This window comes from Brachionichthys hirsutus, unplaced genomic scaffold (assembly GCF_040956055.1).
Source record: "Brachionichthys hirsutus isolate HB-005 unplaced genomic scaffold, CSIRO-AGI_Bhir_v1 contig_718, whole genome shotgun sequence".
NCBI classification, from domain to species: Eukaryota; Metazoa; Chordata; class Actinopteri; order Lophiiformes; family Brachionichthyidae; genus Brachionichthys; species Brachionichthys hirsutus.
In genome coordinates this window covers 421,019-445,968 of record NW_027180335.1, presented here as the reverse complement: position 1 = coordinate 445,968, position 24,950 = coordinate 421,019, and the positions used below count along the sequence as shown (strand labels likewise).

The 24,950-nt window shown below is 42.0% G+C and overlaps 1 protein-coding gene across 1 annotated transcript; it reads left to right on the top strand.

Moving 5' to 3' along the window:
- The first annotated feature begins 3,544 nt into the window (after positions 1–3,544).
- On the top strand, positions 3,545–16,085 carry LOC137913574 (mitogen-activated protein kinase 1). Its single transcript, XM_068757218.1, has 9 exons — positions 3,545–3,834; positions 10,017–10,199; positions 11,035–11,224; positions 11,303–11,419; positions 11,978–12,092; positions 12,635–12,766; positions 13,537–13,646; positions 13,963–14,091; positions 15,251–16,085. The coding sequence occupies exons 1-8, from the start codon at positions 3,689–3,691 to the stop codon at positions 14,077–14,079; spliced, it is 1,110 nt and encodes a 369-aa protein (XP_068613319.1). The 5' UTR covers positions 3,545–3,688; the 3' UTR covers positions 14,080–14,091; positions 15,251–16,085.
- The last annotated feature ends 8,865 nt before the right edge of the window (positions 16,086–24,950 follow it).

Sequence of the window (24,950 nt, the reverse complement as noted above, 5' to 3'; positions counted from 1 at the left end):
GATTCACGCGAGGCGGCCAAGGGCATTCATTGATGGACACCAAGCTAACAGGAAACGCATTCAACTCCCGGGTACGTCACTTCCGTCTTTTAGGTGCGTCATTCTACCACGTGCGACAACTGAAGGGATTTATTTCATGTCGGTTCATTAGACTGAGGAATAATAACAATCTCAGCTGTTATATTTTAATTTAACAAAATATTATTATTTCAAAAATATTTTCTTTTCTTTTACATAGATTTTAGGATCCATACAATTTTTATTTTTTAATGACAACATAATATTAACAATTTATAAGAAAAAATCAGAGGTTTTCTTTAAGCTTTTCTTTTGTCCAGTGTAGTTACATTTGCATTCTGAAAGTATTGCAGCGTTTAAATGTATAACATCCCGGTTAAAACGGGTTATATATCGGAATATTCGTAGTATTTTCAGCTTCCTGGTTATTACGGTAATTTCATTTTAAATGAAAGGCTGTATGAGTAAAAAGGATTGCGAGTAATCTGCTTTTCTCTCTGAGGGAAGCCCAATTTCTCTTTCTCCCTCTGCTCTTCTTTATACTTTTTTTAACTGCCCCTTATTCCTCCAGTGCATAATTCCTATCATGTTGAAAGACTTCAAGTTTTCATCTGCGAACATAATAAGAATCAAGACTAACCAGAGGGAGACATAGCAAGAAAACACATCCTCTAAATACTGACAACAATAATCACATTCATGTTCAAATGAAATACAACGCTATTTAAGACAAATACATATGTATAGAATGAGGGGGGCAAGACATAAGGATGGAGTTGCTTCTACAATAGCTGAAATTGGTTCAAGTTCACAAAGCCTCTGAGAAACAGTGAAATATGCCTCTCATTAAGTAAATTTCTTTTTTAATTATTGATTACAGACCTAGATTGATTAGAAAACCAGTAAAATAAACAAATTAAGCTGTGCAACTTTTCATTGCAATAATATAACATTCATGTAATGAATGTAAGTGTGGTGCGTGTTCACGGTGGGACTACTGCATCTTAAACCATCATCATGTTCATTAACATCTGAGCCAGCGCATGCATTAACAGTGCTGTAATGAAGAGGAGAGCCAGACAGGGGACAGCGATGGACCGTAGTGTTACATTTTGATGACGCAACTATGCCAATGACGTAGAAGCCTGGTCTTCCAACTTCCTCCTCTAAGCACCTGTCTTTACTCTGTGGAGGTATTTAGCTGTGACTGACATCTTGTCCTCATCATGGTTCCCATTGGCTAATGGGACGCACATGTACTTATGGCTGTCCCGGATGTCTGGTGTCCCACCCTCTGAGTCTAGAAGCTCCACCACTTCCGTCCTGGTCATCTTCCGTGTCCTTCCCACCATGTGGACACATTTTTCCAAACCAAATGACATTCTGATATCCTCGTTGTAGATCCTTGTGGATTTTTCAGTTAGTATTTTGTTCTTTGGGCAGAACTTAATGTTGTTCATGTGTAGGTGGAGGCCGATGATAACTAGATTACCGTACACTGAATCAGTATCCTTATCTTATTTTTGCAATGACCTGGCCAGTTAGGTTCAAGCCTATGCAGAACAGCAGTGGGGATCATTGACTACCTTGGTATTGTGCCATACTTGATAGGGATTTGTACAACAGCCTTGGATTTGGCCTCCAGTGTTGTTTTCCACAGCCACGTTGAGGTTGTGAAGATTATGACTGAACTGTTTGCCTTGTACAGAACTTGATAGCCTCAAAATGATAGCAATGTGTGAAGTAGACATGAGACGCACCAATCCCCATCTGCTGTTTGACATCGTGAGCAATTGACTCGAAATTATGCTCAGACTAGTCTTAAGTATGAAAAATATAAATGTGATCAATTTGTATTTTTAGTGCAAATGTTTAGGAGGAATGCAAACCTACTCTGCATGGATTAGACGTTGCACCAGCACTCAACAATGTCAGTTAATGATCACATCTTTACTGGTGTGGCTTTGTGATTTAAAGCACAACATGAACTGTTATTAGCAAACCAAGAATCACTTAACTTGTTCTACATTTGAACACATCAAGGCGTAAACTGGCATTCACCCCTTACAGGCTGTGTATGCTGATTGATGCCTCACTAATGTATCTCACAGCAACCACTCTAAAATTATACAAACTTTAAGAACCTGCTATTGTGATCCGTAGAAATTCAATTCATTCTAAAGATCTGATCTGACACATTTCCTCAATGAACTTAGTGTTAATAAATTGCATGGAAATGCTACTGAATCCTGCTTGAAATCAAGTATGCAATCAAGTCAACACAGTATGAGAAGTGAACCTGATGAATCGTGATGATTAACATTAAGCATCTCTGATCTCAGAACGGCTTAATCTGGGTCGCGGGATCTACTGGAGCCTTTTGCAGCAGTCTACGGGCGAGAGGCGGGGGCACACCCTGGACGAGCCGCCAGTTCATCGCAGGGCCACACATAGACAGACTATCATTCATGCAAACATTCACACCTATGGACAATTCAGCATGGCCAATTCGCCTAATTTGCATGGCTTTGGTGGTGGGAGGAAGCCGGAGAACCCGGAGAGAACACGAGGAGAACATGCACACTCCTCACAGAAAGGCCCCAGGCTGGATTTGAATCTGTGATCTTGCTGTGAGGCAACAGCGTTGCGCCACCGTGCTGCCCTACACCTGATTTAAATACTGAGAAATACTTGTGTCACTCCACTTCCTATGTGAGGAACTAGCCTACATTTGCAGAACTGTCTCCAAATTCCTTAAAAGCCCTGGTGTGTCTCAGCCTTCCATTTAAAACTAGACAGCTCTCTTCAAACCCCATAATTACCACTTTAAAAATAAAATAAGGCAACAGATTATGTAACAATGTGGTTCTGTTGCTCTGCCTCGAGCTCCAGCTATTTACAGTACAACAATCAAGTCTTTCATCCAGTCGGGGTTTTGGCTGCTGACACAGACTTGACTTGTCCTGTTTCTGTGATCTTTTCTATTGCAGTCAGAATATGGTAAAAGGTCATAATTCTAACATTAAAAATTAATTCTGACTTTCTGACTCCAGACTTAAAATTCTGCCTTTAAAAAAAGTCAGTCAGAATTGTAACAAATAAAATTAAAAATAAACTGGCTCTAATCCGCTTTCATAGCCGTACGAAGGTAATGATAGTCATCTCCGTAGATACTGTATCGAAATCATAATCCAGGATCTCTTGTGGATCATCACCAAAATGTAAACAACTGTTCCTGGTAAGATTCCCAACATTTCCTGAACATTTCATCAAGATCTGTCCAGAATGTTTTGAGTTATCCTGCAAACAAACACACTGACGCAGGCGAAAACAGAACCTCCTCGGCAGAGGTAAAAAACAAAAAAACAAACAAGATATCTACGGTCTCCTCCACCAAAAAGAAAATAAAAAGGTAAATCAAAGGAAAACACCGGATCACATGACCACTTTCGTTATTTCCTGCAGCATCCTCCTCCCTGCCGTTCGGCCCTGCCTGCCTGCGCCAGCGTAGCGGCGGTAACGGACAGGAAAGCCGCTCCACGCCGGAAAGCCCTTCTCGCAGTCACATCGACGGCGGATACATAACGCGCACACGCATATCTCTCCGGATTCAGTTACTTCTTTATATTTGACATCGTTGTGAAAACAAAAGGAAAAGGCAGAACTCATAATGGCGACAGCTGCGGTGTCTGCCCCTGCTGGCTGCGGCCCCAGCCCCGCGTCCGGAGCGGAGCTCGTCCGCGGGCAGGCCTTCGACGTCGGGCCGCGTTACAGCAACCTGTCCTACATCGGAGAAGGAGCCTACGGGATGGTGTGGTGAGTGGCGCCCACGGCGGAGATACTGCCTGTTGTTTTCAGCGCGCCATGACAGCGATCTGACGGGTTACTACGGGACGTCTCTGAGGTTTAGCTAGCGAGCCGCGGCGTTCAGGTGGACCGAGGAACGGAGGAACGGAGGAACGGAGGGACGGAGGGAGGACCGCGGCCGAACGTTCCGACTTGTTGAGCTCGCATCCGGAGGACTTTGATTTTATTACCGTCAAGATGTCGGCGCTTCGCTCGCAAGTCTGCTTTGCTTTTTTTTTGAATTTGCTCGCTACTAACTTGAGACTCGTACGTTAGCATGGATTATATTGCATTTTATACAGTATATATATATTCTTTATTTTGTGCAGTGAGCGGTCGTCGTATTCTGACAGTAAATGACTGAAGAGGACGTGTTTATCCGGCTACTTTTTAATTTACAGGGCTTTAGCTGACTAACTGTGCTGAGTTATATTTCTCCTGAGTACTAAGGTGCTCCTCGTCGCTGGCGTTTGGATATTCTTTCCCTTGTGTACTACCAGCTATTATCTCATTTGTTCCTCACTATGTGGATTCTCATCCGCACTAGCGGTGAATGTCTCCTGGTTTGTAGGCTACTTTTGCGTAATGCTGTGGTTCTTCCGATTATCTTCCTCGGACAGTCGTTCCATGAACTGGTCTTCTCTCCAGACTGCACCATCATGATGATATTGCTGCATTGATTAAAAGGACGTTAAACTCGTCATTTGTGGGTTTAGATGTATATTATATTATGTAAGTTCTTTTCCCCCATATGCAGTGCCCGTAAACGTGCATGCTGGACTTTGTTACATAATGCATTGCCCTTGTGTCAGACAGCAGTTTAGTTCCTTTTGCGTCCGTGCTGGTTTTTCTCAGAACACTGATTTGACACTTGAACCGCACAATTTTGCATTGCGTAAAGGGAAATCCAACAAACATGGCTGTTACTTGTTTAAGCCTCCAATAGCAAATTAATCGATATATATACTTAAGCAGAATACGCAGTTCGCCATCAAATACATCATTGGGCGCCTTTATAAAAGTTGATCGTTCATTTAAGTCATTAGAAAATAGAAATAAGTGGTTCTATGTACGTGTTCCGATCTAATATACTTGTACTTTCTAATTGTAATGTTTTTATCTTTCAAAGAAACATAAATGCAGCGTATACTGGTGACTTCCTATTAGAATTAATCTCAACCAACTACAGGAAACACACAGAAATAATTATTGACTTCTTATTTTCATCTGTTGTGATGAATTAGATCGTTTGTCCCAAACACTGTGACTAAGGCTATAGGGACTGGGATTATATTAGTTTTGATTGAAAATTATGCCAAAGACATGACACCTTGTGTGTAACCTGATTTATGAGTGGGTTGTGAGAGACTACACAGACTTGCTGCTCTGAAGTACAGTTTGGAGTTACATAGTCATGTGAGTTTTATGTGCACGACTAATCCTTATAAAATCACAATCTTGATTTACACCTCCATGTGGTTTAATTTCCAAGCAACTGTGACTTGTCTGCAGTTTATCTCATGAGCTGCGTCACAAACAAAAGCTGCTCCTTTTATCCAGAGAATTGCAAAATGCCCCAGGATGCAGTGTCCTGGGAAGAGTTTCAACTTCAACGGCAATGGAGAGCGACCGTGAACAAAGTGCATTAAACCTCCTCAATTTGAGCAAATAATTTTGAATCAGTTTTCCCCACAACACACAAGGCCTAATGTGGCTGCAGCCAGAGACAAATAGGTAATACGTTTTGTGTTTAAATGACATGTTTTTTTTAAATCAGAAAGAAACCAAACCAGGATGTTCAAGACGTCACTTTTTACACAAATTGAGTTTTTCCAGTAGCGGGGGCCTCTGTGACCTTTGGACACAAATTCTTGAGTTTTAGCTACATGATTAGTGTTGATCGATCATGATCTAAGGTTTTGATCCATTTTATTGTTTTCTCAATTTTTGTATATCCAAATGTGATCCAAAACCCTGCTGCAATGTCCGTATCATTTTGAGAGTTGAACTATTTTTGTTTTCATTGGCCTCTCCCTGATGGAAAGACTGCTGCATGCCAGGGCTTTCCAGTGTAGATTGATGGTGCGCTGAGCCTCTTAATACGAGCCTTAGTTTGTGCATAACTGGCTGCTTACACAACTGTGAGATAATGTATCTCCCTCTGAGATGACACTCTCAAGCTGTGCGTCGTGTTCTGCCTTTTCAACCCACCCCTGCCAACAATTTCGACACAAGGAAACAAATGAAGATGACCCGCTTGATAAGAGGTTTTAGGTTTAACAAGACTGACTAGACAAAGGTCACATTTTCATTTGCATTCCGTGTTCAGTGCGATGAAACAGCGCGATGGGAATGGAGCCTCGAGTTCAATGTGTACATACGACACGCCAGCATTTAATGTTCCTTTTGATAAACCAGTCCACCTCAAAATGTACACGCCTTCATCCCACTCTGACCACACCCACGTTCCACCATATAGGGTCAATACAAAGTGTCTTTTCAATGTTAATGTGTAGCAAAGATCTTACTGGTCAGGGGTTCTTTTATGTTTCTTCACAGTCTTTATCTCCAGTCTGATTCTTGGTACAGCATTACACTCAGCTCGATGTATTTACGATGATCACACTGGCCTTTTCACACCATCCCAAAGGAAGTGGTATTTTCCACCATGCGATGTTGTTTGATGTCTGATTAGAGATGTATTTAAATATGTTTTGAGTCTTGTGAAATGTGCTTGCGTTGCGGTTCGGACTGATAAAGAGTTGAACAATGAACGAACTGCGAGCCGAACTTGACGCCTATCGTGTGTGCAGGTGGTGAAGATGTGCTGACTGAAGTGATTATATTACGCAGAATCAGGCTCTTTCCATCTCCTTTGGGCCCTTCGCTTCTCACAGCTCATTTCACAGCTGGATTTTTACACACCAAACATAAAACTATAAAATCATGCTTGGACAAGCATTGGATTGGTAGTAGCATGCTCAAAGTGCAGATAAGGCACACTTGGACATTTGAAGAAGGTCACTTCTTTGTAGCACAACGTGGTCAACACCTCGGGATCAATCCCAAATGTGTTTGTTACCCTCCTAGTGACTCCTCGTCTTGCTCTGGGCCCGCCAGATTCTTAGCCGTCATTGATGCTTTGCTTCACACTGCCATGAGCAGTCCTCTTGAAATGTCACTGTGGCGCCCATCTCCATGGCAACAACTCTGCCTCTGACATCAGTACCACCACTTCACAGCCAATGGGAGAGGATGGGGAAAGAATAAGAGCCCTGACACTCTGAAATCCTGCTGTACAATTCAGAAGGACATGTAATTTGTGTAATTTTGATCATTACCAGAACATGCGAGAGAGAAGATTTCTGGTTCAACAGACGAGTGTTCCTAGTCCTTGATGCTTGCTTCACTGAGGTGATGATCAGTGTTCCTCATTGGGGGGGCTAATGGATTTTTCTATTGGGCTTTCATGTGATGTGCCCACACGTTTCAGCTGCTTCACTCCAGGACGCATTCAGTTCATTAGGTCTCAGTATACACGATGGATGTGGGAAAGAGAGTGACAGTGACATCATGCGAAGAGAGGTTTTTTTCAGCTTTGTTTCATAATGTGTTTTTGCAAAAGATGTAGCTGCGTTGAAATCACCACAGACGAGCAACTATCATGAATTCTGTCTTTTTATTTTCTCGTTTGTTTAATTCGGGGAGGATCTTCTCCCCCCTACTTTTGTGCTCATGTCTATGTTTTGCAGGAAACGATACACAGCACCTTATTTTCAGCCGGGGCATGGCAAAGGGAGAGTTGAAAGGAACTTGCAGAAGGAATTCCCCTGAGTCGTTGCAACGTAACTTGCGTAATAGACCGCCGTCAATCAGACATTGTAAATGAATGTGATTCTCCCAGATTGCTTTTGGCAACTTCCTTGAACCAAAGGTGACACTTTGTGTCCAACCATGAGTCCAGAACCAAAAGATTAGTTCAGACAAACAAAAGCTCTAGCAACTGAGAAACTGGTACCAGTGAATGTTCCACAATTTCTTGGAAAAATTACTTGAGTAATTAATTGTTCATAAATATTTTTTGGGAGGGGTGGGGGATGGGTCAAATTACATAAAATGACTGATGACTATCAAGTTTTTTTTATCTATTAATTGATTCTCAGCCAAGAATATAAGATGTCCAAATCTTGAGACGTTATTTGTGGTAGAATCCGTGACCTTGCTGATAACGAGCTCAAACAGCGATAACGGCGTTCTTTTGTTTGGTCAGCACCTGGCAGGGTTCCGTTATACAGCTGTTATATATACATATATATATATATATATATATATATATATATATGGGTGTGGTGGACTATTTATAGAGGGTGAAATATAAACGATAAATGCTGTTTGAATGAGGGCTGCTGTGCTTCACATGAGAGAGCAGTAGCTGCTGCACCATTTTAGCCCTTGTGTTCCTCTGGCATTGTGCATGTTTAGCTTAAAGGCTCGCAGTAAAGGAAAATGTTAGCGTCCAATCAGTGGGTCAGATGGAGTTGGCACACCTGTAAAAGCTGCACAAAGAGGCCTTTCAAGTTGATCATGAAATGCGTTTTGCTGTGACTCTTCTTAAACTGGACACAGCTGTCATTACACACCGGCTTTCACTGTGCATGTAATTCAGCTGTGTGCCTCCATTACCAGTTTTACTGGCAAATATCTGGATATCATGTTAACTGCAGTGATGAGGGCTTCCAAGTCATCTGTATTAAAAATGGAACACAATTTAGCCTCAGTGGGATGAAACGCAGTCTCTTTTAGCATATTATGTAAAAGGAACTGGCGAAATGACTCCAGCTTCAGCCATACTTGATGACATTAATACAAATGGTAAGAGATATTTTGTTGAGGTTGATAAGCACAGATCTCTTTAAGAGTCAGTAACTGAAAACTGCAGTTACAAGAAAGCAATTTACGAAACCTTTCTGACTTCGATTTTGCTGCACAGCATCATTGGTTTACTATCTAAGAATATGTTTTAGTTACATGACTGTAAGTGACTTAATTCATGGGATCTGTTTGAATACTGCAACAACCCATTCATCTGCTCTGCTTGAACTGCTGAGTTGGGCGTGTGGGGGCCGAAGGAAGTGTAACCGACTCTGCTTCAATAAATAAAGACACAACGCTTTCTGCAATAGCAGAGTCAGATGAGTTGGAAGAGCCCTCGCCTACGTCCACACAGGCAAAGAGCTCTTCGTGTGAAGTTTCAGCTTGTAATGCCTTGAACTCTAATATCGGTCTAGGACAGGCTGTCCCTCGACTTTGGTTTCTGCACCGTCTCTCACTCTGCCCTGAAGAGCTCAACATCGTCTCTCAGCATCGTCCTGGTAACAGAGTTATTGCATAATACAGCGGCTGTAGTGTAAAGGCTTGTATTCAGATCTCCTTGGAAACGTACCCCCCCCCCCCCCCCCCCCCCTGAGCATGCTCAGCAACACTGCAGGAAATGGAGGAAACAGGAAAAGGCAGTGCAGTCTGCAGATTGTCTTCAGTCTTTCATGAAAGCACCTGCAGATATGTTCTTCACAGACATGCCTGCGTGCACATGTTGTATAATAAATGTTTTTTTCTGTCTACTTTAATGCACACAGTTTTAACAGAATGTTTTAGTCTAGCCTTTAGGTAAGACTATGAAATTCTCGCACAATTTCCTGAAGCTCAAGCGATCACAGCGCACACTAAGACAGTATTTGTTACACAACAGTTTCCCAGCGACCTCCAACTGGCTCCAGCTACAAAATATAACGGGAGCTTTTCTAATGCCCAGTGAGAAACAGTCAGCGGAGAGGCACCGCTTCTGTCAGCATGGACTCGAACTGTCCTCACTTCCCTGCAATAAATACATTGCCTTGATGTAAGATTGTATGAAATTAATGTCGGAAGGTAGTATACGCATTCAGTTAGAGACCGTAGACGACTTGGTTGCGCATCGTAACACATTTTTATTAGAAGTAAATGGGTTATGATTCGAGCATTATCCATTAACCCGCAGTTTTTAGTTAGTCTTTTACAGTACAGCATCCTAATTTATTTCAAAATCTTCTCTTCCCCGTTGGTAAATCTAATAGTGTGTGTGTGTGTGTGTTTATTTTTCTTTACTATTTCAGCTCTGCTTACGACCGGGATAATAAGATTCGCGTGGCCATTAAGAAGATCAGCCCCTTTGAGCACCAGACTTACTGCCAACGCACCCTGAGAGAGATCAAGATCCTTCTGCGCTTCAGACACGAGAACATAATCGGAATCAACGACATCATCCGCACGCCGACCATCGACCAGATGAAGGACGTGTATCCTTCTACATACGTTTGGATGGTTTGATGAAACATCATTTATTGTTATTGTTTGTTCGTGAGGTTGTCGGCGCCAAGTCAAATACTTGTAACTGGTTACTTCTTCGTTGGACCCGTAAGTCTGTCTGTAGCATCTGTGGGTGAAGAATTGTCTTGGGCTATATTCCATTACATAACAGCCACCTGTTGGCAGACATTTAGCAGAGACGCTCTTCATCGTCGCCCAGCTGTCGGTCTCCTAATGCAGCATTAAGTATTCACCCAAACAAAACCAGGTATAATATCTCACGCAGGAATTGGCTTTTTTCTCCAACTTGAGTTTGGAGGCAGCAAAGCCAAGAAGAATACAGCATACGAACTCAAAGTCCGACTGAACAAAGGCTGTTGGTTACGTAAAAGACTTGTTGGATACACCGTGAGTGTTTGGTGGATCATTATTCATTTTTGATCTTTCTAGATAGTTGATTAATAAAATAAAAGAACAGGACATTTTTTATATTCAGTTTATCTTATGTTGTGGAGGATAAAAATATATTTGAGAAAAGTAGATGCCATGCTTCTAATGTCGCAATGTGTAAATGATGATATGGGACTCGTGTCCTTGTTGGGACTTTCCTGAGAGGCGAGTCCCTGGGACTTGTTGCTTTCAGGAGGTAAAATGACCTCTGTTACAGGTACCTTTCAGTTTATTGTCCGGCTCTACCATGTATGTAGAGCTCTTATTTTATAGCACATACCCTTGTAGTCCAGATGGCAGAAACAACTCAGCAGGGATTGCATTGTTGTGGCTTCCATAATCAGGTCGAGGCTTCCTTAACCAGGCCCTACGCAGATACATCGTCCAGGATCTCATGGAGACAGACCTGTACAAGCTCCTGAAGAGTCAGCACCTTAGCAACGATCACATCTGCTACTTTCTTTACCAGATTTTACGAGGGCTCAAGTACATCCACTCTGCCAACGTTTTGCACCGCGACCTGAAGCCTTCTAACCTCCTGCTCAACACCACCTGTGATCTCAAGGTAGTGATTCAGTGAGCGCTCAACGCTGTTCCAATAGGTTGGATTCCGTTTTGAGACACTTTCCGTTCGTATCTGCAGATCTGTGATTTTGGTTTGGCTCGTGTGGCCGATCCTGACCACGATCACACTGGTTTCCTAACGGAGTATGTTGCCACTCGTTGGTACCGAGCACCTGAGATCATGCTCAACTCCAAGGTGAGTCTCCTCACCTGCAGGGAATATTGACATGTCTGCATTTAGGAGTATGTCGGGGACATCTTAAACACCAACTAGCTAATGGTGGAAAATGTACATAAGAAGACAAACCCGTAATGTTCATTGCAAATGGGAGTATACGTTTTTGTTCCCTTTGATTTACGACAAACCAATGTGCCTTATTTGTAAGCAAGCAGTTGCTCTCCAGAAAAAAGGTAACTTGCAGTGGCGTCACGCCATCTAGGAGTCAAAAGAGGACTTGCCTCCTAATAGTGCGCTACATGTTGGCATTAAAGCCTCAACAGCTTCTGTTCACTGAGTCGACTGATGGAAGGATGCTGAGGATGGAACTAACAGGGAACAGGGCTAGAGGTTGAGCTTGGAGAAGATACTTGGACGTAGTGAGAGAGGACATGAGAGTAAAAACCTTTCTCTGTGAGATAGCATGTTTTATAACGCTTAATTTCTTATTTATGGATGCTAATTTCATAGATTTCTAAGTACTAGAACTTGGCCTCTACTTGTACTTAACTCTGTCTTCGTGTCCTTCATTCTCAGGGCTATACGAAGTCCATAGACATCTGGTCAGTGGGTTGCATCCTGGCTGAGATGTTGTCCAACCGGCCAATATTTCCTGGGAAGCACTACCTGGATCAGCTGAACCACATTTTAGGTAATAGCTCCTTTAATGTTGAGTCTTTTTAGGATTGGCGTTGTGGTGAAAATAATAAACAGTGTTTACATGCATGTGAAAGTTTTGTTTTGTTTTGGGATTTTATTATAGAAAATGTTTTTCTGTGCTTTTCTTAAAATATATCAGATTGACTTTGACTTTCTCGTCGGTTCCTCTCTTTAAGTAAAAAACAAGCACCTTTGTCACGTTAAATTAAACGTATATAATCTGATAATCAGAATGATTGTCAATAACTTCATCTTTTTCTTTAAAGTGACACCATTTTTTATCGGTGTAATGTTTGCATGGTTTCCATCATCATTATACTCAAACTCACAACTGTTGCTACGCATTTATCGAGTTGTGCTTTCTGTGTCTTTGCGCTCGACCCGTCGTTTCTTTCGTTTGGCCTTTTGTTCTGCATTCATGCTGTTTATTTTCCTTGCATAACTAAAATCCTAAAGCAGGGTTCTCATGAACGGATGGACTTTTTGTGTCTTAGAGCACATGACGGTAATATTTCTTTCTAACGTTCTCTTCAGGGATTCTGGGGTCTCCCTGTCAGGAGGATCTCAACTGCATTATCAACATCAAGGCCAGGAACTATCTTCTGTCACTGCCATGTCGCTGCAAAGTGCCGTGGAACCGCCTCTTCCCCAACGCGGATCCCAAAGGTCAGAGCCAGCATGGCTTCTTCTGAACAAATATCATTCTGATCTGATTCTCCTGAGCGATAATGAGACATTTTTGTCTACGTAAATGATGATGATGAATATATTTATTAGATAGAATGTTAGAGTACAAGTACAGTCACACAGTAGCATGTATTACAGTACAAATAACGTCAAACATCCTGTCTAAGAGGAGCATTTCAAAAAAGCCCTTGCGGGCTTGTTTCCGTTGAAAGTCCTTCGTACATAAATCATCCACAAATAACAATACAAATAAAAGTAAAACCAATATTAAATTACGCAATTGATGCAACGTAACATTAGAAAAACAAAAATAAAATGTTATTACACCGCCAGTGCAAATGTACATGAATATTTTTGTCAAGCTGTACAATGCAAGTTCTTTTATTTGAGAGAGGAGCTTGGACATGAAGGAGGTTCATCTTAAATTATAGATATGATCACAAATAGCTTGGTACCTCAACATCAGTTTAATGTTTGTGGAAGAGAGAGGGTAATTAAATGAGTGTAACATAGGCAGCTTTATTTGTTCCATTTTAATTTAAGGTGGTACAAAAGACGATAGTAATGTTTGGAAAAGATGCAGCATCTTAATTAATTAGGCCAAGAATAATTCATGTTTCTAAGTAATATTAGTCTGGCTTTCCACACAAATAATATAAGTGAGCAGGCAAGCTCACTATTGTTTCGCAATAATCCTAAATAAAGTCTTATTTGTCCCGTTGAAAATCCATGAAATTCTTGTGCTGCAGCTCTGGACCTGTTGGACAAGATGCTGACCTTTAACCCCCACAAGAGAATCGAGGTAGAGGAGGCTCTGGCACACCCCTACCTGGAACAATATTACGACCCCACAGATGAGGTGAGACTCATCTTGACCCTTTGGGTGTCGGCATGTGCTGCTGTGGTTTCCTGTTTGAAATGAACTTCCATCATCTTTTTCTACTCGATGAGTTGCGTTGATGTTCTTCTTCTTTTATCATCTCAATAATCGCTAAACAAGATTGAATACAATTGGTTGTCCCCCCCCCCCCCCTAAAAGGTTCTGTTTGTTTATTTATTCTGTTTTAAACTGTCAAATTATATCTAGATAACTGATGGTGAGTGTTTTGTGAACTGTTGGAGCAGGAGATGCTGCTGTTGTCAAATCAACACGTCTTCTCTGCTTCCCTGTGCAGCCTGTTGCCGAGGCACCGTTCAAGTTTGACATGGAGCTGGACGACCTTCCCAAAGAGACACTGAAAGAGCTCATTTTTGAAGAAACTGCACGTTTCCAGCCTGGTTTTAGGTCCTAACATCTTTTACAGGCAAGTCCCCCCCCCCCCCCCCCCCCCCCCCCTGAGTAAAACGTAATGTATCCTGGCCCAAACGCGACTGCATGAGTTGCAGATAGACTGCAGCTCTGATGGGGAGTGTCAGAAACATGACGCCTGATTGAAGAAGCCAATGTTTTTCAGTGTAATTCGATACCTAGCATTGATATTCTGGATGTGTGTGCGTAAACACTCGTCCATCTTTCTCAGCATTCAGAACAACCTCAAGTATTTACATTTAAAAAAGCAAAAAAAAAACTTTTCCACAATATTTTAGGCTTTTAATGTGTCGGTTTACAGTAAGAGCAGGGAGGTTCTGGCTACAAGGGGAATAATATTTGTTTAAATGTTAATCAGTGGGTGATATTTTTTTTATAGATAAAGATAAATCATTCTTCAATCAGTATTGTCTAAGATTTTAAAAGCAAATTATAAAAATGTTTTTTAAAAAGGTCTCATTGTAGAAGTGCATGACAAGATAAGAGTCATTTACACTAATGATTCCAGATGTGCCGTTTCCCACCCTGACAGCCATTATCAGTACGAGAGGCCTATCAGGGCTACATTTTATAGCCCATCATCTTCTCTCTCAGTGTATGTAATTACCACGTTTCAGTGTGAAACATGAGCCTCCTGAAAGGGGTCGGAGTGACAACTCTGAAATTAGAGCAACAGAAAGCCGTGGCGGCGCGTTCCTTTAGCTTTGATGCTCTGCGACTTCTTATTTTACGGCAGCTGTAACTTATTTCAGTGCTGAATCAGTGGCTGATTGTAGAAACGCTGTTTGATGTAACAAAAGTGCTGATTTAATAATGTGTATTTTATTTTTTTTATCAAGGCCAACAAAGTGAAAGCCAGGTTTTGGGAGAAATATGTCTGTCAAATGACCTACAATTCTTAAATATTTGTAATGCAATGTTTTTTGTTTCACTGGTTCACTTTTAAATACTTGTATTAAAAAGGTTTTTTCATTCAGACTGGTTGGCGGTAACAAATAATAATGGTGAGTTGAGCCTGGCTTTGTTTTCTCGAGCTGCGCTGCCACACAATAATCCATGAACAGTAAAACTCCAACATGGAATTTGAAGTAAACGGTTACTTTGGATGAAGATAAGTAATCCCATTACATGGACTCCGTCTCTTCTCCCTCCAGATGATTCTGTGGACTGGCTTCGCGTCGCCACTGCTCCTCTACGCCTCCACGCTGTCGCTGTGATGATGGTGGTTTTCATTTTCTCTCCTGTTGTCCATGCCACCTGGATTCCTTGGGTCTCACTCTTCAAGTCCACGTTGCTCAGGAATGGCATCAGGAATCAATCATTCTATCATTCTCTATTTCTCCTCGCTCTCTCCCTCTCTCTCTCTCTCTCTCATCGCATCACATCACAGCTTACAGTTTGGGGTTGATTTAGTATTTTAAGGCCAAGATAAACAATGTTGCGTTGTTGTGTCTCTAATAGTGTTTGGCTCTGGCTATTCTTACTCTAGACCTTTATGTCCAGCTGAGTGAGTGTTGGCTGTATTTTGCGGTGCGGCTGTCGTGGTCGTAACTCATGCCTCCCTTGCACAAACAGTAGATTACATGCAAGAATCATCCATCAACAAGAACACCTTTTTTTTAAAATATTGTATGCTAAACATAATCACAATGTTAAAAGTGATAATTTATCTTTATCTATTGGAGAGAGAAAAAAACCTGAATTAAATGTACTGATTTATGCAATGGAATCAAATATTCAGCCACAGACTTTGGCCGCAAGCCATATCTTAGATTTTAACAAAGACCTTGTATTTTAATCCCTCTCTCTCGCACACACACACACACGACTAAACCGTCTTAAGATGTTTTCATAGTGAAGGTGAGGATAGGTGAATGATTTGCTTTTATAACCTTTTTCCTTTCATTAAAGACAAAGACTTCCTGTTTTCATTTGTCATTCGCTTAATGTGTCGCGTTTTCATAAATGCACCGAATCACCGGTGCTTTGAAAGGTTTCAGCATACATTTCTGCCTTATCCATGGGAAACTGAAGTAAAACCATTGATTTCATGCAGGGTTACATGTGTGCAGCATATTTTTCATGTGCAGGAACATTTACCCCGCCGAGACGAGGAATCCGTTTCAGCTCCAGTTTTGTGCCTCCCTTTTCATGTTTCCAAACTCTCTTCAGTCTGATCATCTCTCTCGCCTTGTCATAATAATACTGTGCCCTTTGCATGACTGTTATAAGCTTTGTATACAAAGACAACGATGTTAAGTGCCACGCAAGCCAGGCAAATCCAGCGGGAGAGTGCCCAGGCTCTTTCTGTTCCACCTTTTGTGGTGTATTACGCCTCCCACTCACATGGTGCTTTCTGTTCCGTTTCTTTCTTTTGCTTTCGCGTTCTCTTCAACTGTTAATCCATTTCTGTTGTGGTTGAAGTCTGCAGAGTAGAATCTCTTCATTCACAGTCAAACTCTTATCGACATGCTAATGCATCCTGTTCTGGTTGCTAATAGGAGAATAACCATATATCTGTATTTACGTCACAAAAACCACCAAACAAGAAAGATGTTTCCTGAATCTGAGAAATGAGATGCAGGCGTGATGCAGTTTTTTAAAAAAAAATACTTCAATGTTCAAGGTGTTTTTTTGTTTTTTACCCATCTTTGGGACTTTCGCTTAACTGCACATTTTCATGCTGATGACATTTGGCAGTGTCATTACCAGCTGATGCAGTGGAAAAGATGCACCATATTTTTACTTCTTGGCAGAAACCGCTGATTTAAAGACTGTTGAATTTGAGGGTTGTATGTCAAATGAAAGAAATTAAAGCTCAGAAGATATGTAAAAACAAACTCCAGACATCCTGAGGCTTAATCAACCAACGGTGTCGTAGAATCTTGTTGTTTCAGGATGTTTATAGGTGGGCCTCAATTCTGTTCTGCTAGTTCAAAAGAAAAGACACGGGGTTTTTGTGTGTGAAAAGAGTATGAGGAGTATTATTTACAACACTAAAACAGATAAAAATAGATTAAAATTATAATTTATCTAAATTATAATTGATTCTTCCAGAAAAGGGCACTTAAAGGGAGAAAACTAATTCCAGATTTCAGTCTAAAATAAGACAATTTCAGCAAGTCTTTGTTGCGACACTCGTATCAAGAGAATAGTGTGAGCTGTAAACACGATTCTTGTGCTGCGGTTGGGAAATGAGTCAAGCTAAACGCAGCGTTTTTGGTAATTGTTTAAAAGCGAGTCATGCACACGTTTTACTAATGACAGGGCTGTTCTGGTGATTGAATCGCAGTGGAGTCCAAGAAGCACAGGTAGACTGAGCTTTGTTTTGGTTTGATTTCTGTTTCTTTGGCTCAATATCGGAGGGAAACTGAGTGGGGGAAAAGTCGAGCAAAGGGAGGACGTCGCTGTCCTGCTGAGATGCTCTTAAGCCATAGACAGTCAGTCTGTTGCGCCTCTGACCACGCCCTACGGTGATGTCACAGTCGTAGCATTCTGGATTATATTTCTACATTAGTGCGACCAGATAAGAAGTTAAACCACAAGATTCATATATTTTACTATGTCTTTAAGACTTCAGATTAATCTATAAATATCAAGATGGCTAGCTTCCTGACTGGATTTTTCTGACATTTTAATACAAAAACTATGCAATTTGGCACTAATGGTAAACAAATATTTATTCCCTTCCTCATTCTAAAAATGAAAACCCAACGTTTTCCAACAGACCAGAACACAGAGCTATTAAGAATGGGTTGAAAACATTTAGTTGTCCCAAGCAAGAGTAAAATGTACACGTTTTGTAAAAATACATTTTTACAAGAAATCATTGGGAATTTGGGAAATTTAGAAATCTTGGATCTTCTTTTTTTTAATTGTTGCCAAACAAAAAACCTTTAACGTATTTGAAATTTACATTTTAATCCGTGTTCCCACTTTGCTCACACCCAAAAAGTACTTCTCATGGTTCTTTTTAGAGATTTTATTCATCTGATGAACATTTAATAAAATGTTTGACCAAAATGCTTTGCAGAATTTTTTTTGCACTCTCAAATTTAACTTGAGCAGCTGAGTTTGAAAAGCGTATCTGTCCCAGTGCTCCTCAAGCTTGCTGTGCACACCCGTCTGTGACATGATTATTACACGCTCTTGCTCTTATGGTAGTTGGGATGGGACTTGTACTTGTAATCAAACTTGGTACTTGTAATCCGAGGTGCCTGTCAGGACTTTATTTACCTGTAGATAGACTTTTTGAGGATTCATTTGGAACATTAAGGGCAGTGGAACTTTACGATTAGTTGTATTTTTTTAAAAAAGCCTCTGAGTTCTTTGTGCTGCCTGTCTGTTTGTGCCTTTTTTGGTAGTCTTGATATCCAAAATTTGATGTGCAGCTTCTGTTTAGTCGGGAATCCGTTGTAATCGCAGTATAAACTCTTAAAATTAACACAATCAAGTCTTGGGCGGGAGGGATTGGTGGGTGGGTATTCCTATCTTTCAGTTCTGTACATTTTAAAGAGATTTGTTGCTACAGCTGTGTAATTTGTGACTGTATTGAAAAGATGAAAAGCAAACGTTTATATTTTTGTGTTACCCTCTTTCCTTGAGCCTGTTTTTATTTTTGATGTTTTTGTGGAGATATTTTTATTGTAAAATAAATGTTAAGTTTCTATCAAACACTAATCTTGTTTGAGTTGTCTCCAGTGGGCTACTTCACTCTGTGTTTTGATCAGTATAAACCTTTAATTGTGTATTTGACATTTCTGAAAGGCAAAAAAAAAAGAAAAAGGATCCTTGGTAATATTTGAAAGATTCCTCTTGGTCAGTTTTGCTTTGCTGTTGTGTGAAGGATTTGACTTGAACAAAACATCTTTGCTATTCTGTCATTAAAGACATTAAACATATCTATGTATTTTTTTTTCCTCTGTCGTGACATTTAAGCAGACCTTCATTAAAAACACCATACCTTCATCGACACCTCCGAAGTCTCTTTGTAAGCGTGATGTCAAGAAAGAACAAATTGAAGAAGCTCTATTGACATTTTAAACTTCTGTAGGAATTAATCTTTACAAATTAATCATTCTGAATTTGCTGCAGCAGGTTTGAGTGTTACAGCTGGAACAGTGCTGCTGACGTGCAGCAAAAAGTCCTGAAATGAAGGTCCTTAGTTCTAAAATTGCTTTTATGAATTGTTACTGATGAGTTAAGTTTTATTATAATTATACTGTTTGTTGGAAAAAATATATATCTACTTTGGAGTTTTGTGTCCAAAAATAAAACTACTTATGCAGAACTCCATTAAAATTGTATATTAGATTACAAATATGATTTGATATGTTAATTCTCTAAGTGTTGAAGCTGATCAAAATGGATTGAGTTTTGATTGCTTCACCTTTAACCAACACATTTCATGGTGTTTGATTCAAAGGAAATTTTAATACTTTTTAAAAGTATTACTGTTTCGTTTTGAGTCAAGGTGCGCAATGAATAGGATGAATGATCAATACAAAATAATCTATTCAAAATCTGAAGCCACTCTGTCCTTTAGGGGGCGCTGTCGTGCCGGTTAGTAATATAAACGTGTCTGTTTGACCAGCACACTGGAAACAACTTTTGATAAAAAAAAAAAAAAGCCTTCGTACTATAAATAAATAAAAAGCTGCAAGTGGAGGAAATAATAAATATTAGGTATGTAAACCTTTTTTTTAATTAAACTAGTTTATATTTGTTTTATAAAAATAATAACCATAAATATACCGATTCTTCTTCTTCTTTCGGCTTATCCCCGTGAGGGGTCGCCGCAGCCAATCAATCAATCAATCAATCAATCCTATCAAACCTGGTCACTCCCAAGGAAAGTACAGGAAACACCAGAACTCAACTTCAAACGATCGATTGTTGGAGGAGGTTTGTTTACTTGCTCTTCTCCACCACGTGCTCGCAATGCGGTTGCGCATGCGCACTATTTCATGTTAGTCGAAGGCACGCACAAGAATCGGCGGCGCGCACGAAGGCGCGCACAGACAAAAACAACATGCAGCCACGCGGGCGCGCTTGTACTTATCTTGCTCATGCGTTGATTGGCTAAGGCCACGTCGCCCCGCCCTACGACGCAGCGCATTGGGCAAGTAAATATTGGTCTTCCTTTTGATTGGACGCTATTTGTAGTACAGGCGGTGTAGCTCGGTTACTGCTGCCTTCACGTGTCTCTCCAAACATGACTTTTAGACAATTAAAAAAAAAATAATAATGTGTGTGACGTGATGTCAACTGTTTTAAGAAGAAGCTTAAAAGTTCAAAAGTGAAAATAACATATGAGTGCGGTTTAGCAAATCACAAGGTTTATTGAAAAGACATAATAAGATGAATCATAAACTCCGCGGAGGTTTGACTCAATGGCGTCAGTCCGAAGAGCCGAGAGCCTGAACTACAGTATTCGAAGAACTTCGTGTTTCTGGGAGCCTTTTTTTTTGCTAAACGCTTCCGCGCTATGGGCGAAGCTCTTTTTTCCCAGCGGCTTTTAAAGGCAACAGAGGGAGTTCAAATATAACCTCTGTTTCCATTCATAAATAATCAACGCAAGCAGTAGATCCCGGTCTGTGACAACGATCATCGATCCGGGCTCATCGGCGTGTTCGTGCGTTATTCGGAGCGCGCTGCGCGTCACGGCGCTGATTAGGACCGGACGTCAGTATAAATAAGGCCGCGGCGCAGACGGGACGGCTCGGCCTGTCCTCCCGCTGGAGAGCCGGAGATTAGCGCCGGTCAGAAAGCTCCGCAGTTCCGCGCGGAGCCGCTCGCACCGCCTCGCGGATGGGACGCCGCGCAGGCCGGACAAACGGAGATCCCCGCGCAGAGTTCACGGCCCAACGCAGAGATTCGGCGGTTCGTTTGCACCGGGAAGGACTACCGGAGAGAGTCGATGCTTTTGGGAGACTTTTTAATCGCAAGGTGCTGCTCTATTGATCAGTCCTCACGAGACGGTGAAGGGTCTGATTGGTTCATCGATATCCTGACCCGTGCAGCTCCAGCTGAGGGACTAACCCCCCCGTGTTGTTTTGGCTTCCGATGGGGGGAAGGCAAAGTGTTACCGGGGTGAGTGGAGAGGAGGAGGAGCCAAAGGACACGCGCGTAATGGTAACGTCTCCGTGTCGTGGGTTTACGGCTGAACGCGTTCATCCTGCTCCGCTCTAATATCGATTCAGGAAAACATTCCAACATCGGAAACGAACTCGAGCCTGAAATCGTTAATTTTGATATTGACGATCAGATAACGGATCAATGTTGAGCGCGTCACGGCGCCGCTTTATTTACCGACACGCGTTCTGCGAGCTGATCTCCTATTCCCTAACTGTTATGATCCCCCTCCGTGCACCTCTTCCTTTTGGGAGGGGAGGGGGGCGCGGGGGGGTTTGATGCCACGTGAACAGGAGCCAAAGACAGTGGAGGGATGGTTTTCATTACGCATCACGCACACATCCCGCACTTCAGGGGGAAGCTGCGGAGCGCACTGTTGTGTTTACACGCACCTCACGCAGCAACACATTACCTGCGTTGCTGCGGGTTTTCTCCTATTCTTTTATTGAACGATATAAACAAAAACAAAATATATATATTAATAAATAGAGCTTGATTTGTTGCTGACGCGCGTCCTCGACGTCAGGACTCTCAGGGTCGGTCGAGGGCTTTGTTTCGGGGCAGGAAACGGATCAATGTGCAATTTGCTGATGATCCCGTATGCTGCCATTAATAGCATCACATTCCAGAGTTGGGGCTGATCATATAATACGATGAGGAACGTTCTCCTCCCGTCTGCTGATCAATATCAGGCTGTTGTTGTTTTCATTATAGGCTACCGTCAGGGTCCATTTCATAAAGGCTTCGAACAAACATCGTGATTCGCATTCATAAACCAGCAATACGAGTCAAAATGTCTGCTTGGATGAGGTAATGCAGAAAGCTGCAAGTAAAGGACAAATAATGGCGCACAAGAGCCCGATTCATCGTCTCGGGTTGTATTTATTTACACATCCGGGTATCTGCGCGCTCCCTCCGCCCCTTCGTGGCATGTTCATAACAAATGGGAGAAAAACATTGATTAAGCAACACGAAACCAATATGAATTATTTCCTTTCTGGTAAGTATTGATTTTCAACTGTATCGAATTTGAGGACTTACACATGTTAATCATGTTTTTACCAATCAGTCTAAAAATGTTTGTGATTGAATCGCCTACGACTAAGATCGTGATCTTCACTTAAAACCTCTTCATTCTAAAATTAAGCTTTTATTTGCCAGAAGAAGAAGAAACCTAATGTAAAATTGATATCAAAGAAAATAAATGTTCTCGTATTGATAGTAAGCAACACTGATGATGTTTTAGCCTGAGCAACAACTTAAATCGTTTAGTGGCTATAATGCTAAAATTATAAATAAATAAACCATTTCCACCTGAATACGAGTCTCCATCTAGTTCCCATCTTTCCCACGGGGCCGTGAAGGCAACGCGGCCAACCATTGGCCAGCCTGTCTTTCGGTCCCAGCTCCATCTCCCTCCCACGTGGTGACGTTTCCGCACCAAAGTAACGAGTCCGGTCCATTACGTACACAAACAAGGCACAACAAAAGCCCGTGTTGGGGGTAAAAATGAGATCCGTCAGCACCAAAAGGACAAAACACTAGTTCCGATCCGGCAGCATCTCCCCCGGACCAGAGCCCGCAACGACGGCAATCATTTATTTGATCCAAAAAAAACATCTCTGACTCCAGCGAGCTGCGTTGTGCCCAGATCTGATCCAGGTGGTGAGTACAGCTGCCGAGCAGTGTTTACATTGGGGGGGGAAAAACAACCTGAAAGGAAACGAGCAAATTGGGTTATTGCGTATCAGAGACTGCGTCAGACTCTTTAAAATAAACAGCCAGCGCAGAGAGGTGGCAGCGCTGCAGCTGGCGTCGTGCTCTTTGTTGTGAAATAAACACATTTAGAAGAGCTGGTGAATATGAAACGGGACGGGAGATGGGCGGCCGGGGACTACGGTGTTAGTAATAAGTTAGCGAGGATGCAAAAGTTTCAGATAAAACGCACGACGCGTCGTTTTATTGGCTGGACACAGTGGAGTCTTTTGTCTGGACGCGCTTCCTGTTCGTGGTTACCAGAGACGCGCAGCGCGCCGCGTCTTTGTTTTCACTTTGCTCAGACGATCAGCTGTCTCTGCTGCGTTACCTGTAGGCTCAACTACCCCCCCCCCCCCCCCCCCCCCCCCCACGGGTTTCTATTGCGTGTTCTTCTAGAGCACGTCGCTTATATCCAATATTCTACCTGTTCCAATTTGATCAGGAAGTCTAACAAAGGCAACAGCAGTTCTAGAGTCAGAAAATATTTATTTATTTAAGTAAAAAAGTGCCAACAAATAAGACCATGTGCCATCAACTACCTAGAAGTCAACAACATTGCTTTGCAGGGGGAAAAAACGGCTCCACATTTGTCCTTAGTACTTGTCCTGTGTGTGTGTGTGTGTGTGTGTGTGTGTGTGTGCGCACTCGAATAGCAATGGATTGCACAAAGCTGATTCAATCAGTGATGTCTGCGTGTGTCACACCTACAGTCTAAAGCTGTTCACGCCGTCTCTGTCCCTCAAAGCACGCCTCCAAGGTTAACCTGAGCTAATTCAGAAAGGAGATTTTGTCTCGGGAACCTGTGTGCACTTTCTCTTGCATGTATGTGACTATAGCTCACCTGGAGCAACTGCATTGGTGTGTGTGCGTGTGTGTGTGTGTGTGTGTGTGTGTGTGTGTGTGTTGCAAAGCAGTCATGCTTCACATCACGGCTGCTTCCTGTTGAGTTGCGGAAGCCCCTTTGTTTTCCTGTCTGGCTTCTGTCTCGGCATTGCTCTTCCTGCAGCTCATAAGAGTCCAACTGGAAACGTCTAGAGCTGCTGAAGCTCATTTCCATTGTGTATGCAGTTTGGTTTAGGTGTGTGTGTGTGTGTGTGTGTGTGTGTGTGTGTGTGTGTGTGGTGTTTTCTTTTAGTTTTTTCCTTGTGAAACCGTTGTCAGTGTGTTGGTAGTTTAATTATCCAGCATCGACAATGATTGTGTTGTTCCTCCCTTAAGTCAACACAATCAACATTCATCCCCCCCATGCACACACTATGGACAATATTGGAATAATCAATTGATCTAAAGTGCATGTCTTTGGAGGTGGGAGGAACCCGGGGAAAACCCACGCGCCGCGGACCCGGGGAGAACAAACGAACTCCGCACAGATAGGATTCAATACCTTCCTGCTGTGAAGCGACAGCGCTAACCACTCCGCCACCGTGCTGCAAAACAATCAACAGATGAACACAAATCAATAAACGATATCTGTCCTCTATCATGAATTAAACAAAACAAACTTGAGAAAATAAGTGTCAAATTACAAAATGCAGCTAACAGGTTGTTTAGGTCGTTGTTCGGTCCATGGATGGCTACACATAAAGGCCATAGGCAAAGTGGAGCTGTGCCCCCGCTGTTTTGCCACTTTACAGAGCAACAGTAATGTAAAGCTCAAGTTTTCCAGAGTTTACACCCTGGAGCCGGTTTTCTAATGTATGTGTTCCCATGCTTTAAACCGCTGTTGTCGTGGAAACAAACCACAAGAAGGGTTTAGCATTTTATGCGAGAAGCCTTGTCGTGTAAACGGCCGCTGGGCTTGGCCACCGTTTGCAGCCGAGTCACTTATTCGGGCCTTTGTTAGTCGCTGATGCTTGACCTCGTGGCTTTGTCATCATCGGCCCTCTTAGCGTTTGTCTTCCTTGACGAGAGACGCTGGGTCATGATAGAACGGTAGTTGCTATTGTGCCCCTAAATTAACGT

What these genes read in the sequence shown, in the direction of transcription:
- LOC137913574 (XM_068757218.1), top strand. Translation starts at nt 3,689, where the DNA reads ATGGCGACAGCTGCGGTGTCTGCCCCTGCTGGCTGCGGCCCCAGCCCC. An exon ending in GGAGCCTACGGGATGGTGTG is followed by an intron (nt 3,835 to 10,016) that starts GTGAGTGGCGCC and finishes TTACTATTTCAG; the next exon opens with CTCTGCTTACGACCGGGATA. An exon ending in AGATCATGCTCAACTCCAAG is followed by an intron (nt 11,420 to 11,977) that starts GTGAGTCTCCTC and finishes CTTCATTCTCAG; the next exon opens with GGCTATACGAAGTCCATAGA.